The sequence below is a fragment of the Bos indicus x Bos taurus genome, chromosome 10 (genome assembly GCF_003369695.1).
Source record: "Bos indicus x Bos taurus breed Angus x Brahman F1 hybrid chromosome 10, Bos_hybrid_MaternalHap_v2.0, whole genome shotgun sequence".
Lineage (NCBI taxonomy): Eukaryota > Metazoa > Chordata > Mammalia > Artiodactyla > Bovidae > Bos > Bos indicus x Bos taurus.
Genome location: NC_040085.1, coordinates 38,679,480 through 38,695,445, shown reverse-complemented (window position 1 = coordinate 38,695,445; position 15,966 = coordinate 38,679,480). Strand labels below are relative to the sequence as shown.

Below are 15,966 nucleotides of genomic sequence, written 5' to 3'. Positions count from 1 at the left end.
AAAGACTTGCTGTTGCAAATTAGATATAAAATACTCACATACTGTTCCCTCCCTCCACAGGAAGAAAGTAAATATGGACTTGGAGTTTACAATTGGAATCTGGACCCTAAAGAACATTTACCAGGAACAAAGGTGAAAGTGAAGAAGGAATTGGCCATTACAAGTTCCTGGACATACAAGATGAACATTTTCAGGCAAAAAGACTAAGTATATTTTGTGAAAAGTTTATACCTCAATCCTTACTACTGTATTTTTAAAAAACAAGTTATTTCAAGATTAAAAAAGGCAACAGAATTTTAATTGTTGCTTATAAGCAACTTTCCATAAACATTTATATCATATTTAAAAGGTCAAATTCATTCAACTAAGAACCAATTAGAGCACGCTGAGACCCTAAATCTGATTTTTGCTTTCTGGACAGAAATTAAAGCACACGTGATCAGTATAAAAATACAATCCTAAAAGATCATAAACCCTGACATAGTTAAGAGAAGGTTAATGCAGGACTGATGGGAAATAACCAACTTATTTATAGTTTCCCAAAAAAAGTTCTAAGGGTTTTTTTTTTACCTCTACATCAATGCATTTCTATTTATATTAAAAGGTGCTAGAATGTTTCAATTTGTATTTTCTGATCCTGTAAGTCCCTCTATAGGATTACCCACGAGATTACATTTATATATAAATACCAAAGATGTAACGGTTCTCAAATTTTCTAGATTACTCCAATAAAATATATTTTTAAGTTTTCCTATGACTTAAGGATTTGTGTTGTCTATAATGAAGTTGGGGGGGTGGCATGAACTTAAAACCGCAAGGCAGAAAGCAGCCATACATAACACACAGCCAAAAAAAAAAAATCGCCTTCCCAACTTTATTAAAGAAAAAGCAATGATGGTAAATCTCTAGAACATAGTCAATTTTCTGGGATTCTTCCCTTGAAAACATGACATTTCCAAACACATGCCAAAGCTTACATGGTTCCCAATTGTACTAAGTAGGTGAGAAGCTGAAATCCTAAAATGTTCATCTTCCAACTTTTCCCAGTCTGTGGTCTGTCTTTGGGTCAGCAATAATCGCCTGAACAGCTACTATGGCTTCATTAATTTTCGTCTGTAGCTCTCTGAGCTCTTCTATATGCAGCAATCGCAGAATCTGAGCAGCTTCATTAAGAACTGCATCTGTTTCATAAGAAACACTGCATTAATCAGTAACTTTTGCATTTATTCACTCACTTCCCCCAAATAATCACCAAGTCTCTCAAAAGTTTGAATTAAAAATCACTTACCCCCCGTGTCAAAACCAAGAATATGCTTGTCTAAGGCAACAGGCAAGCCCTTAAGGAAAAAGGACAAAAATCAGACTATATATAGTGATACATGTCTATTTTCTTACCTCAAACTGAAAAGCAGTAGCTAGTTTGTTATTTTAGCCCTTTTAGCTGCAGTGGCAAGGTGCCTGAGAATTTTCTCTTTAAATATGCCTTTTGATGAGTGACTTTTTTCCTACTACCAAAAAAAAAAAAAAACCCCCAAAAAAAGGCTTTTTCCATGTAGTAAGAAGCTCGTTTCATAACACAATCCAGTCCTTTAAAACCAGGCACTATAAAAGCATAGCTCCTTTCTGCAGCAGTGCTATCATTACAGCTATGGAGCAAAGGTTGACAGGGCTGCTCTTGTCCCACTTTAGTGACAGTAAGCAGCCAGTGTACAGAACAAACAGGATTACTTCCATTCATGAGCTTCTTCAACTTTGAGCATATCAATTTGTCTTTATGAACTGTACAACTCTAAAATATACATAACTTTTTTATGGTTATGACATTTATCAGATTGTATATCATTTAAAAGTTATTTTGAAATGGTCTTGGAAAATGAACAGAATCTAAACCATTTAGTTAACCAGTCAGCACTGTATCATAATCACCATCTTTGGTATGATGCCAAACCATATAAAGTTCACAATAACTATCAAAAATAAGGAAGGCGGTTTAGACTTTCTGCTTATTATATACTGTATAAAATCATTACCAGTTAAAGTCAATCCTTTCAATGTTACAAATGCTAAACTGTCACTTCTCGCTTCATGCCCCAAATCCAGTGTACTGAATGAGTGCAAACAAGAAACTGTAGAACTCTTCCACTGTTATTATAGTAGCACAGTATCTTCCGAGATGACACTGAAGTTAGGATTTATTTGGAACACTGAAAATAAACTGAATTTTACTTGGCAAATAAAAGCAAAGATTATTTGGTTACGGCCTTATTTGCACTGCCTTCCAAACCAAAGGCATAGTTTTGCTGAATGATTATGAATGATTTTATTATGCCAAAACAACTTACTGTTTGTTCTATAGTGGGGGTGAAATAAGCTGATCTTTAATTTCCAGTGGCCTGATTCATACATAATTAATAAGCCAATAAGAACCTTTAAAAGAAACCGAGTGTCTTTCAGAGGGGCACTACCCTGCCCTGGCATTAATAACCTTTCAAAACTACTGGGCTTTGATAAAGATGAGGTCAGAGGACAATAGACACTGGGGAATTAGAGGGTGAGGGAGGCATGACCGAAGGACCAGGGTTCAGAATACAGACTGTAACCAAGACATTCATCTATGTAGCAGGAAGGGGCATTATCAGATATCTGCAGCTGCTAACCCAAGGACACTGTCTGCACTGACCCATACTCAAGAAGACTTTAGGGACATTTGGATTTTTGGTACACTTCATCTGAAACTATCCTAAAATTATGAACAAGTTACTTTATCATGGTTTATGGTAGGAAATGAGATTTCTCTGAAGAAACAAAAGGGTGAAGATAAAGATTTATATAGAAAAGGAAAACTAACGAGTAACAAAGAGGAGGTGTGTCCTGTTTTCTAGTAGTTAGTCAAAATAACCCAGTAAATTTCACAAGGGTAAGTTCTTTTAAATTACCTGAGCGCACACAGTGGTTTTCTACCGGTAGGCTGTAAATGTGCTACTGGTAGCTTCTTAAAAGTAATGAAGTGAGATAAATGTGAAGTTCACTTTTCACTCAAATATGACTGGGTACAATTTGCTTAAGAATCTAATTCCACCCTGCTGAAGTACTTTCTCTGGGCAGTTCTAACACAGAATATCTTAAGCATTGTCAAGCAAAGTTCAAACTCCAAAAAAAATGTTCAGTAATAATTTAGAATTTATTTAGATTAAAAAAAACAACGTACCTCTTTCATTTGATTTGCTTTAGCAACTGCATCTTGTGTCAGGCGCTCCTGGACCAAAATGCGAATTGCCTAAGAAATCCCCCAAAATATTATTTTTACTTTTTATTGGCTGTTATCTTTTCTTCTCTCAATATATAGAATAAGGATGCTCAATATGATGAAATTAGAAATACTTAATTCAGTACCAAACTCTCCAGCAAGTTAAAAATAAATAAAACAGCTAATGTAATGAAAGTTTTCACTTTTAACATTTAATAATGTGGAATGATGTTCATAACAATTACATTTTTTGAATAAGTAATTTGTGTGTGGTAAACATTTTTAATAAAGGTCTCCTTTCTATCCAAGCCTCAGTTATCGTTTCAGAAAACAATTACTGCTAGCAGATCCTTCTACATACTCACAATGTCTCTAACAAATTACAAGCTCACCAGGGATATGCACATGCGTGTGTGCATGCACACAATCTTTGACACAAAGAGTAGTGTATAATACTGTCCTTGGGTTCTTCACTATAGTAACATTTTTTCAGATTATTCATAGGACACATTTTTTCATTATCAACACACTTTATCACTGCAGACACAAGTGCAGACATGTACTTGCACACACTCGAAAAGATTTTAAGGAATTTTAGTGAATCATAGTGAAAACCCCAAAATAAGTGTGAAAAGTGTGAAAAATTATTTTTAATAATAAAAACCTGGAAAAATACATTTGCAAAATAACTAAACCAATCTAACAGTCACTGCAAATACATTACATAGTCCAGTTGCCAAACAGTTAATGCACTGATTCTCACACCTAGCAAACCTATGAGGATGTCCATATTGTCATGTACTGTTTGCTTCAATTAACTCAAAAGAACAAACATGCAGTTAGGATTAGAATTTTATAGTTTTTGATTATAATTGACTTATACTTTAGCATCCCAAATACACTATTTTCCTCTCTCTAAGTTTATGATTAAGGCTGACACAACCACTGTAGAACCATTCCAAAATAATTTCTGTAATTGCCCAAGAAAGGAACAAGCCTTTGAAAGAGCTAAATTTCACTAAAAACAACTTTTGTCTCTTGGCATCCAATTGGAGTTGAGATGATCCAAGTTAAACATTCAGATTCAGCAGAAGGAATTACAATAATCTAGGAATAGAATAGTCTTCCCCTTCTTACAATTGTCACTTAATATAATTCTAAAAAGGAGAATAAATTATGGCTTAATCTCTTGTGGGGAGAGTGAAATTAATTTCCTGAAAAGTGGCTTAAAGTAATTTAAAGCTCTGTCTCATAGAAATCAATAATAATTTCTAAAATAACTTCCAAATCTGGTATCCTAAGGACCACTCCCTTGCCCCTCCCCCACAAGACTATCATAGTTACTCAACATGAATTGTCTGAAGCAAGAATAGATTTTCCTCTCAGAAATAAGACATATCTTTCAGACCATCAGATTCCCTGATGGAAGGATTGAACTGAATGGCCTATTTAGGATGGGAGGCTTGGAGGACAGAAACATTCATTCCTCAGAGAGACTTGGGGGTATATATCTTTGACCAAATGCACCATTTACTAGTTTGGCATTTTCCATGATCTTAATGAATTATCAACCATGAATCTTTAGAAGGACTAATTAAAAAGAGGTGGGGTGATACAGGAGGAAGATTGGACCGAGTGTCTAGTTTAAGGTCAAGTGTCTAGTTTAAATCCTATCATTTTCTGTGTCAGCTTGAACATTATTTATCTATTATCATTCAGTCTGTTTCTTCATATACATATTTTTTAAAAGATACCAGTTAACTACCTCTAGGATTGTTGGGAAGACTGAATGAGATCATCTTTGCAAAAGATTTAGCACAGAGGCAGGTACATAGTAAATACTTTGATATTGGTTGTTAGGTAATCTAAAACCAATGAACTAATTAAATCCGGTTTATGTCCTACATTCCTCCACATTTTACTCATTCAACCATAGCTTTAAATATCAAACAATTATTTTTAGAAAATGAAGATTTAAAAAATTATATATAAATATGTAATTACTTAGAAAATGAGTTTTTAAAATTGTTACATGTATGAATCAAAAATATGAATCTGACCTTAAGCATTACCAGGTAATCATCATGACGCTGAATCTGAAGAAGGTTAGCCAAAGCCATTACACCAGCCTTAAAATCAGGATTATTTACTATAAAAGATTAAAAATGGAAACTTATAGCTCTGTAAGCATGTAATTACAGACATAAATGTAAGCATATATTAAAAACATTTTTATTTTCTAGTAACAAAAAAATCTCTTAATTTCTAAAATTAATGCTGACAAAAGTAGTATGGGGCATCATCATTAGGTAAATTGATGAGATCAATGGTTTTCCTACTAATCAACCAAAGTGAACAACCCAATAAATGACTAACTCACATGAGGTTTGTCCTGTAACTTTCTCTGCAAGGCCCATTTATGTACCACTTTTAATTAACTTTTCTCAAAAAGCTATTAATTTTTTTTTAAAGCTATTAATTTTAATACACAGATTCCCTTCAAAGGACAGTTTTCCCAAAACCTTTTCTCCGAGCAGCAGCCCTAGAGTGTCCAAGCAGCTTATTAATTCATAGGGGTAACTCATAAATAACAGGTCACCATAAGTCAGCAAAAGAATATTTAACATAACCTAAGGAATTAGAATCGTCATACTTTTAAATGGAGAAAGAACTACTTAAAGACATCTGGGACTTACAAAAATGAAAAATTTTAACACTTGTTTCATAGTCATTAGATTAATATTTTCTGCACCTAGGAAAGCAATCACCACTATGATTAAACACAAATCAATTACCCAAGTTACTATGGACAGATGAAAGCATAGCATTTTAAATTTCAGGTACTCAACTATATAAGGGAGAAAGGACACTGTCACAACAATAAAAAACAGCATAAAGAATACAAAAATATGAACACAAATGTCTGTCTCCATGAAACATTCTTAACTACTAAAACCAAGTAAACCCAGACTTCATTCTAGAAGTAAAAAACATTTAAGAAACCAAAAATGTTGATAATTTTTATGCATTTATAAACTTACCATCCAAATTGATCAATGGCTCTGCATTTTTAGCTGCATTGTCAGCATTTTTTGTATTATCAGGTACCAAGTCCTTGTTGTATTTTTCAGCTGTAAAGACAGGGAAAAATACAATTTGTAGGACTTCAACTTAAGGTAAAACAAACACTGCTTATTTACTGAATTTAAGCCAAATTGGTTGTAAGCACAGACAAGTCATCCATTCAAAATTACTTTTTGCTATTAAAAAACTCTACAAGACAATATGAGTAGTTTATTGTTTTAATTAAGGTAAAATGATTATCTAACACAAATACCTTTTCATTAACGTTTCTTTGGTATCTAAATTTTGAGAAAGTCTGCTTTTCAGCTTCCTCTGAAAGTTGGGAGGGGAAGAATGGGAGGTGGGTAAATATAAGTCACATGAGGTTAAATACAAATTTACTAAGAAGTTTCTTCTCAAATCTTCTTTTGAATGCTGTATACAGAATCAAAAACTTTGCTTTCTAGAAAAAACAGCACTTCAAATACACCATGATACACAAAGCTAAACTTTGAGTCGTAAAATGCAGAATTCCAAAAATAGATTTTATTAGCTTTACTTGAAAAATAGTATTTTAAGATTTTACAAATAAAAATATTTAATAGTAATTCACTAAATTTAATGCCCCCAAAGCCATCTTTGGCTATAGTGCTTTTATGATTTGCTTAAAAAAAAAAGGCGGGGGGGAAATAAAAGCATTAAAATTTAAGTCAGACAGAAGTTAGCTGAAAGGAGTCCCCACTAGCCAAATCTGGAACAAACATTTAAATACACGATGACAAATAAGGATTAAAACCCACTGAGTAAAATAAGAATTCACATATCTACACTGATTTGAATAAAAACATACATTGGTAAGAAGGGAACTGCTCTTAAAGTCCTTTCAGTGGAAAGCCAAAAAAAATGTAGAAGAATGATGGCATCAGAAAAACACCTTTTGGCCATCATAATCTATATAATAATTGACTCAGGCCAGAATCATCAAATGGATACTAAAGCTAAGATTTAAGGAGGAAAAGCACAGAGAAATCATCTCAAAGTATCTCTTTTCCAAGATATGTATCTAAGGAATTTCAGTGACTAGGACTCTGGTCTACAACTGCAGAGGGCATGGGGTTTGATGAACCAAGGTCTTGCATCCTGTGAGGTGCAAGTCAAAAAGAAAAAAATAAGATACATATTTACTGCAAAGGGGAAAACAGTAACTTGACACTGAAGAAAGCTTACCCAAGTGATCAGAAAAATGACTAACATTTAGGTGTATCACTAACACATGCATCCTAATATGAGGTACTTACAAGAATGCAACATAACTTGTGTTATTCTTAACAAACTACAAACTCTCCACCCAACCATGAGGAACCATCAGACGCACCCAAACTGAAGGACATTCTACAAAATAAATGTCACTGTCCTAAAGCACAAAGACTGAGTAAATCGTTCCAGAGTGTAGGAGAATGGACACAGAGATGAACGAGAATGAACAAAACACACAATCCAGGATTGCTCTGGAGGTTTTTGTTCGCTTGTTTTTGCCGTAAAGAACATTACTGAGATAAACACTGAAATGTGAGTAATACCTACAGACAACAGCAGAGAATCAAAGTTAATCTCCTGATTATGATAACCATGCTGTAGCTATGTAAGACAATGACTTTTTCTTTTAGGAAATGTGCATTTAAGTGCTTCAGAAATCATCTACAATTTAGTGTCAGATGGTTCAGAAAAAAATTAGGAGTATGTGAATACACAGAAAAGGATAAGGCAAATGAAGTAAAATGTTAATAACACCTGCAGAATTTGAGTATGTAATAATTCTTTTTATTATTCCTGCAACATTTCTGTAAATTTGAAATTATCAAAAAAAGTTAAAAGAACTTAAGTTAGCTTTTAATCACCTTAATTGACAAGCAAGCTAAAGGCTTTACAAAATATTAAGGCATAAATAATAAAAATTTATAATTTATCAAAAATAAAAATTTAAAATAACTTAAAAGTCAAGAAGAATGAACTCATCAATGTAAAGCCGTAAGAGAACAACAGTGCCTCCTACTGCTAAGGGGCAGTGTTTCAGATATAAACTCAGCTTTTTTATACATTAAAAGAAACCATGCTATCACTGAGAAATAACTGTACTTACATTCATATATTGCACTTACCAAAGATTTATTAAAATTGATAAGCACATCTACTGTACATAAGAAACTACGTCAGGCACTGTGGCAGAGAGAATCATGACTGCTCCCTCCCCACAAAAGATGGCCATACTGCAATCCCCAGAAGTAATGAATATGTTATCTTACATGGCAAAAGGGACTGTGTGGGTGTGACTGAATTAAGGACCTTGAAATTGGGGGTGGCAGGTTACCCTAGATGATCTAGGTGGGCACAATGAAATCACAGCATCCTTAGAAGAGGGAGGCAGGAAGGTCAGAGTCAGAGAAGACGTGACAATGAAAGCAGAATTACAGAGATTAGAACTTGTTATGTGGCTAGATTTGAAGATACTGGGAACAGAGTTAAGGAAAGCAGGCAGCCTCCAGAAGACGGAAAAGACAAAGAAATGAATCCTCCCCTAGAGCCTCCAAAACAAACGAACCCTGTCGACAAACTGACTTCAGTCCTGATACAGGTGTTGGACTTCTGACCTCCGAAACTGTAAGATACTGTCTTTTAAATCACTGAGTTTATGGCAATATGTTACAGCAGCAACAGGAAATTAATAGAGGTACCATGTAGAAAACAAAGCTGAGTATCAGCTTACAATTTAGTGAGGCAAGTAACACGAGCAAAATGAAAAGTGCAAATGATCTAAAAAGTTATTGAGGTAAAAGTTATGAAAGTTAACAAGGAAGTATCATTGCTGCTAGCTGGCATTTGAGCTGGATCTTACAAGGACAGACAGGATTTATGTGTGTAGAGATAGACTGAAATGGCATATTAGCCAAGGGAAAAGTGAAAGCAAAGAAAGAAGGGGGAAAAAAGGAGGTGGAAAGAGGAAACAGCATTACTCTAGTTTGGCTGGGGTGGCAAGTATATGAATACTAGTTTAAAGGCTTTGATATCATGCTAAGGAGCCTGGAATTCCTTTTGTAGAAAATGGGAAAGCAATGGTGTTTGTGAATATATAAAAGGAACTATTCTTTGGAGACAAAGTGTAGAATCCTAAAACATTTATGTTTCAAAAAATTAGCTTGGTGGGGGCCATGTGGATGAAAACAGAGGGTGACACAGATGGGAGACTACTATGAAAGGTGTTATGATAATCTCAGGAGAAAGGGACAAGAGCTAGAATTTGGGTGACGGCAGTGGAGATGGAGAAGGAAAGATACAGCAGACAAAGGAAAAGATGGATGGGAAGAAAAGAGGGGCCAAAGACACTGAAACTAAACCTGGAGCGAGAAATGGCAGCCCACTCCAGTATTCCTACCTAGGAAATCCCATGGACAGAGGAGCCTGGTGGGCTACAGTCCATGGATTCCCAGAGAGTCAGACATGACTTAAGAGACTAAACAACAAAAGGCATTAAAAAGGCTTCAAAAGCGAATGATTAAGACTGGAACTGATAGTCCCAAGAAAGAGAACATAAATGCAGAGGATGGAGATAAAATAAGATAATCAGATCTTAGATTTAGATGTTAGCAGGCCTTTCAAAATGAAATGGCCTAATGAGAGAAAATGGTTTACTGGAAAACTATTTTCACGATAAGTACTAATATTCAAAATATTCCAATGATACAAGTATGTGTAATAAAATGCTAAACATGAATAATAAATATATTTTGGCTTATAGTGCATATTTGCATTAGATGTGTATTTCAGTCTCCAGTGAAACTGGCTGCTGCACCCAAGACTTGAAATCCTATCAATCCTGGGACAGTAGCAACAAATGAACTTGAAGGCTAAGGTGCAGACTGTGCCAAGCCGGCAAATTCACTGAAGTGATGTGACTTTGTAAGAGGACATCACCTTCAAATTCTAAAAAAGAAAATCTAGAATGACTACAAACAAAAAGTAAAATTTTAATCAGATACTGTAAAGTGAGATGAGGATGTACAAAACTGAAAATGAATCAAAGGTAAAACAATCTAAGACAAATGGGCAAGTTCCCTACATTTTTACCCTCCTTTCCCACCCTTTCTCTCCCTCTCTTTAAAACAATATATTCCGCACAAAACATACCATTAAAAAAATAAATAAATAAAATAAAAACAAAAAACATACCATTATCTCCATACTCAAGTCTAACAGCTAAGCCAAGAAGCCAGTCGATTGCTTCCTGTCGATCTTGAATCTTGAAAGGACAGTTAACATCTCTGAGATACTGTGAAGGAAAAGGAAAATTGCTTCATTGTTACTATAAAGTCACAAAATAAAACATGGTGGAACTAAGAGACCTGAGTTTTTATCTCTCACGAATTTCTTATAACATTTATTTTACTAAACCTTTGATGCAATTATACCCATTTAAGTATATACTACTTTAGGAAAGAAATTAAGTACTCCCATCATGCTTTATGAAAGTTTTACTTTTGCAGATTCCAGACAGGGCATCACTGATCTACAATAACTTCATTTTGTAGATGAGAAAACCGAAGCCTATAGGTCAACACTTCTTGACAGTTACACAACTTAAATCAGGGACCTGAATCTAAACCATGATTCTAGGTCTCAATACACAGAGTAGTTAAATAAAACCATGTATCAAAAAACAAAACCCAATTATTATCTAAACCTTAGCTTTCATATTTTGGAATGCTTCCAAGAGAGTAAGCTATGTGACACACAGGTGTTTTGAATAAACATCAGAAGCAATATATTCAAATAAGCATGTCCTTAAAGTAAATGTCTCAGGAGCTTAAAATCTAATCCCACAACAATGCTATAACTCAAACCTTCTGGAAATCCTTTGGGGGATATCTAATGAATCAGCACTTTTTAACCATACCTTATTTTCTAACCAAAAATTTTATTCACCTGCTTTTTAAAAAAAAAAAAAAGCACCTCATTCACAAGATTTAGTCATGATACAAAAAGCAAACCCACCTTCAAAGTATAAAAAACTGCCAATATTCAAAATATGTCTCCTGATCTAAATCTTTTGATTCCAAAAGAAGTTCTAAATATGCTTTAAGCAATGACATCATCATTCCAAAGAGACCACCTTAAGGACAGTATCTGTGTAAGTTCCAATATATTTATCTTTAGATTATACTACTTTACTGTCATTTCTGGGTCTTTTTCATTGGAAAGTTGATTATTCTTCAACACCCTCCCACATGTGGAACTCTGTATCGTCTTGTACACAAATCGACTATTAAGTAAAATGTGATAAAAGCAAATATAAAATTCTAATAATGTATTTCAAAGTCTTAACAAGTCTGTCAAAAATTTCAATATACTTTTGAAGGGTAAAGGAAAATGATCTAGTGGTACCAATATTAGTAGCAGAAGCAGGCATATCAACAAATATAGCACTTGCGATGGGCCAGGCACCTCTGTGACAGGCTCATAGGTATATTTCATGAACAATATGCCACTCCTGAGATAAGATACCACTGTTATCCCCATTTATTGATAAAAATCTCAAGCCACAGAAAGGTTAATAAACTTACTCATTGTCACAGAGATAGTATGTAGCTTACACAATTCCCTAGTCCACAAAAAGAGAAAGTTAGCTACCTAAACACTCTGTTCCACTCAATGAAAAATTAAATCATTTTCAAATTCTTAAAGAAAAAGATCTCATCAAAGTAACAGAGCTGATAAAAATGTTTAATATAATGATAGTGTAAAATGTAATTTTTACTCTAATTTGAAAAAACTCTGTTTTCTGCAAAAATGTTACTAAAATTAAACTAGGTCAATGAAAAAGTTATTCTACCCACAAAAATAATACAGTTTTTTAAAAAGTATTATTTCTATTGTACACAAAAAGGACAACTGTGTATGTTAAATATAAGCAAACACAAGAGAACCTTAGTTTTCAATCATGTTAATAATGTCTTAATACTATTTCGGCTACACTTTTAATGTAATATAAAAAAATCTGATTTTGGCCATTTTTACTATTTATATAATATGTGTCCCTGTTTAATTAAGAAGTCTCTGTTTTTTGGAGTACACTATTTCTTTTGAGTGTCTAACTGTGCCATTACTTTTATTAGTTAATAGTCTATAAAGTTAGTTTTCAATGGGCAGCCTGCTAGTCAGGTACAGGGCCCTAGAGGATTTGAATAAATTTTGCTATACATTCACTCATTTATATTCATAACATATATGTATACAAATACACACTTATAAATATATATTTTCATGAAAGAAACAGGTCTTTCCGTTGAATGTCAGGCACTCATCTAAGTACTGGGGATAAGGGCCTGCTTTCCAGATACATTAGCTTAATGCTGACAGTTTCAAGAAGCCAGGGATTGGTTGGGAAAGCTGAGAATTGGCAACATTAGTCCAGTCATATCACCTAAAACTGTGAGAACTCCCTAGTTGGATCAAGCTCAAACTCTTTATCCCCTATATTCCTGCCCCCACCCTCATGCCTGATGATTCACCATACTGTTTCTAATACTGAATGCTTGGTAGGAAGAGATAATATGCTTTAAAAATATGGTTAAAAAAAAAAAAGTTATATCCCTGAAATCAAGCTTTTCTAACACTGATTATTATTATTATTATTGTTTGGAGTATAATTGCTTTACAATGTTGTGTTAGTTTCTGCTGTACAATGATTAGTTATGTCTGTGTGTGTGTATCTGCTCCCTCTTGGACCTCCCTCCTACGCGACCCCCCACTCCACTCATCACCCATCTAGGTCATCACAGAGCACTGACTTGAGCTCCCTGCACTATATACACTGACTTCCCAGTATCTACTTTACACATGGTAGTGTATATATGTCAATCCTAATTTTCCAATCTGTCCCACCCTCTCTTTCCCCTGCTGTATTCAAAAGTGTGTTTTGTAAGTCTGCATCTCTCTTCCTGCCCTGCAAATAAGTTTTGTGGATGTTTTATCCCGCTATATTATTTTAAAAGAAAAATTATATTATTTTAAAAGCTGTCTTCATAGACAAGCTCTCGGTATATTTTACTTTCTAATTTATTACCTTTTCAAAGAACTTGGGCCAGTCACTGCTGTGGATGTTTCTTAAATTACCTCTGTCTTCAATTTTATAGTGTCTGATTTTCTGGTCTTCAAGCCAAACAATGAAGTTCCTAAATTCTGTTTCATCTGTAATAAAAACACCATATAAATCACAATAAAGTGAAAGTTGCTCAGTCATGTCCGACTCTTTGCCAGCCCATGAACTATACAGTCCGGAATTCTCCAGGCCAGAATACTGGAATGGGTAGCCTTTCCCTTCTCCAGGGGTTCTTCCCAATCCAAGGATCGAACTCAGGTTTCCCGCATTGTAAGCGGATTCTTTACCAGCTGAGCCACAAGGGACGCCCATGAGAAGAACCAGGTAAAACACTTCCTTCTCCACAAATAGTCTTGTGCAATTAAAAAAAAAAAAACAAAAAACTACAAAATCATAAATTACTTGAGCTGCTTGAAGTAAAAGTTGAATGTACAGACTTTGGATTAACTTTTGTTCATATCCTGGCCTGAATTCAAATTCTGGCTCCAGAAATTTAGTGGTTGTGTGAACCTGGGCTAATTAACTAAATTTTCTGTGCCTCAGATTCTTGAGTTACAAAATGGGGACTTACCTCATAGGCTTGTTATGAAAGATTAAATAAAATAAGAATAAAAACAGTGCCTGGCACACAATTTTGCTACTTAAGTGTCAGTTATTATTTCAGTTCCTGTGAGGAAGAGGGGGAGAAAGGACTGAGAAAGGTTAAATTAATAGCAACAATAAAGTACAAGAAATTAAATGGCGATCAGAACAAGGATACCGACTATCACTGTCATTTGGTATTAAGGACATTAAACACATTCATTGAATAGTGTGTATGTTGTTTCATTTAATCCTTCCATATGCTTTTGAGGTAAGTAATATTCCCATTTTACCAGTGAAAAGTTGAGGCTTAAAAGTTTCGAATCCAGATCTAAGCTCTATTCCTACTGAACCTTTTTTGTTAAATAAAAGGCAAAGCAGAAAAACAAGATTCTGTAAGTTGACATGCTTCTACAGGAGATGACAAAACACTGTCATCTTCAATTTCCAAATTCAAGCTTGAGTTCAAATTTAGGCTTCCCCAAGTCTTGAGAATACACAATGGTCTTAACATCTCAGGTGTTACTTGATCCCTTTCAAACTTAATCTACCACCGGCCAAGAATTCTGGAAGAAAATAGTGGTGGGTGGCAGGTGAGTAGCAGTGGGTAGCAATCTTAACACTTTCTACAGTTTCAAGCTGTGAAATCCCAAATACCTTTGTATTTACAATTTACAACCCGCCCCGCTCGTCTATTAACTCCCCCCCCCCGCCACAACCCCCACACAGTAATTAGCTCGTTAGTACACGCGCTCACCCCAACACTGTCAGTCTTGGACTTCATTTTGTCTTGGGCTCAAGCTGCTGGATGGGTTCTGACTGCCCTTACTCCTACCCCGTCCCCTCCTTAGTTCCCTGAACGAGTCTTCAAGTTACTCAGCAGTTTCCTAGAATTCCAGCACTGTGCCGACCCCCAGCAGGTGCTCAGGGTATCGCCCAATCACCCGTGAAACACGGGGCTGAAGGGCTAAAAAGCGAAGACTTTCCTTCTAGAGTGCTGAGGGTGCGGGCGAGGGCTGTGGGGGTGGTGTCTGGAGTTCAGCAAGTGCAGAAAGTGGCGATGCCGAGGCAAGAGTGGGTAGCGGATAAGGAAGGATGGGAGAAAGCATAGGTATTCGGGGCTGGGAGGAGAAGGGCGCCGGGGAGACAAGGCCGCGGACTGTCCAGGTGGAGAGCCCAGAAGCGGGCGCTGAGAAAGCGGCGGCCGGCCGGTCACGGTCGCGCTGCGGGCCTGGGGCCGCCTCCTCACCTTTGCAGTTGAAGCCGGCAGGATTGTGGTAGTCAAGGGCCGTCAACTTGCGTCGGAACATGGTCCCCGCTGCTCGCTCCGGTCCCGCGGGATGCGGCCGGGAGAAGCGAGGCGAGGCAAGGAGGAGTAGGAGGCGCAGACGCGGGTGACGCGGCGAGAAGGCGGGCGGGCGCCGGGAGCTCCGAAATGACGGCGGGCTTAGCCAATCGTGGCTTAGGAACGGCAGCCGCCGGACAATGCCCACCAATCGCGGCTCTGGCTGGGGAGGCGGGGCCACGTCGGGGTACGTCGACGCTTAAATAAACTTTATTGTCAGCTTTCTAGTGGAACAATAGGCAGAGAGCACCTGAGGAACAGTTACCGCTTGCTTTCTTCGCGGTCTTGGTAACAGCACGCAGAGAACAGTATCCTTAGAATTTCTGCTATCGGCCATACCTCTTATTGGACCATACAAACTGTTTAGTATTTTCAGTGTATTCATTCATTCATTCATTTAATTATATGCCTCCTACATAATAGTTGCTCTTCTAACAAGGCTAATACAAAGACTTTTAGCAAGGTCCCTTTATGACTCGGGCTTCCCTCCTGGCTCAGTCGGTAAAGAATCTGCCTGCCATGGAGGAGACCCGGGTTCGATTCCTGGATTGGGAAGATTCCCTGGAGCAGGAAATG

The 15,966-nt window shown here is 36.2% G+C and overlaps 2 protein-coding genes across 2 annotated transcripts in view; one reads left to right on the top strand and one right to left on the bottom strand.

Moving 5' to 3' along the window:
• The window catches only part of NID2 (nidogen 2), a 92,684-nt gene extending 91,927 nt beyond the window's left edge, over positions 1 to 757 (top strand). Inside the window, exon 20 of the mRNA XM_027553752.1 lies at positions 61 to 757. Within this exon, the coding sequence (XP_027409553.1) occupies positions 61 to 71 (11 nt within the window). The 3' untranslated portion in view covers positions 72 to 757. The remainder of the gene's footprint in view (positions 1 to 60) is intronic.
• A 101-nt stretch (positions 758 to 858) lies between these two features.
• Positions 859 to 15,455, bottom strand: RTRAF (RNA transcription, translation and transport factor). Its single transcript, XM_027553753.1, has 8 exons — positions 15,295 to 15,455; positions 13,428 to 13,552; positions 10,535 to 10,634; positions 6,289 to 6,378; positions 5,308 to 5,396; positions 3,209 to 3,277; positions 1,289 to 1,337; positions 859 to 1,181 (listed from the first exon to the last, which is right to left on the bottom strand). Exons 1-8 carry the CDS (start codon positions 15,353 to 15,355, stop codon positions 1,027 to 1,029), a joined length of 738 nt encoding a protein of 245 aa, XP_027409554.1. The 5' UTR covers positions 15,356 to 15,455; the 3' UTR covers positions 859 to 1,026.
• Between the last annotated feature and the right edge of the window lie 511 nt (positions 15,456 to 15,966).

What these genes read in the sequence shown, in the direction of transcription:
- RTRAF (XM_027553753.1), bottom strand. Translation starts at nt 15,355, where the DNA reads ATGTTCCGACGCAAGTTGACGGCCCTTGACTACCACAATCCTGCCGGC. An exon ending in GGCCCAAGTTCTTTGAAAAG is followed by an intron (nt 10,635 to 13,427) that starts GTAATAAATTAG and finishes TTTCCTTCACAG; the next exon opens with TATCTCAGAGATGTTAACTG. An exon ending in TCTTGGTTTTGACACGGGGG is followed by an intron (nt 1,182 to 1,288) that starts GTAAGTGATTTT and finishes CTTATGAAACAG; the next exon opens with ATGCAGTTCTTAATGAAGCT.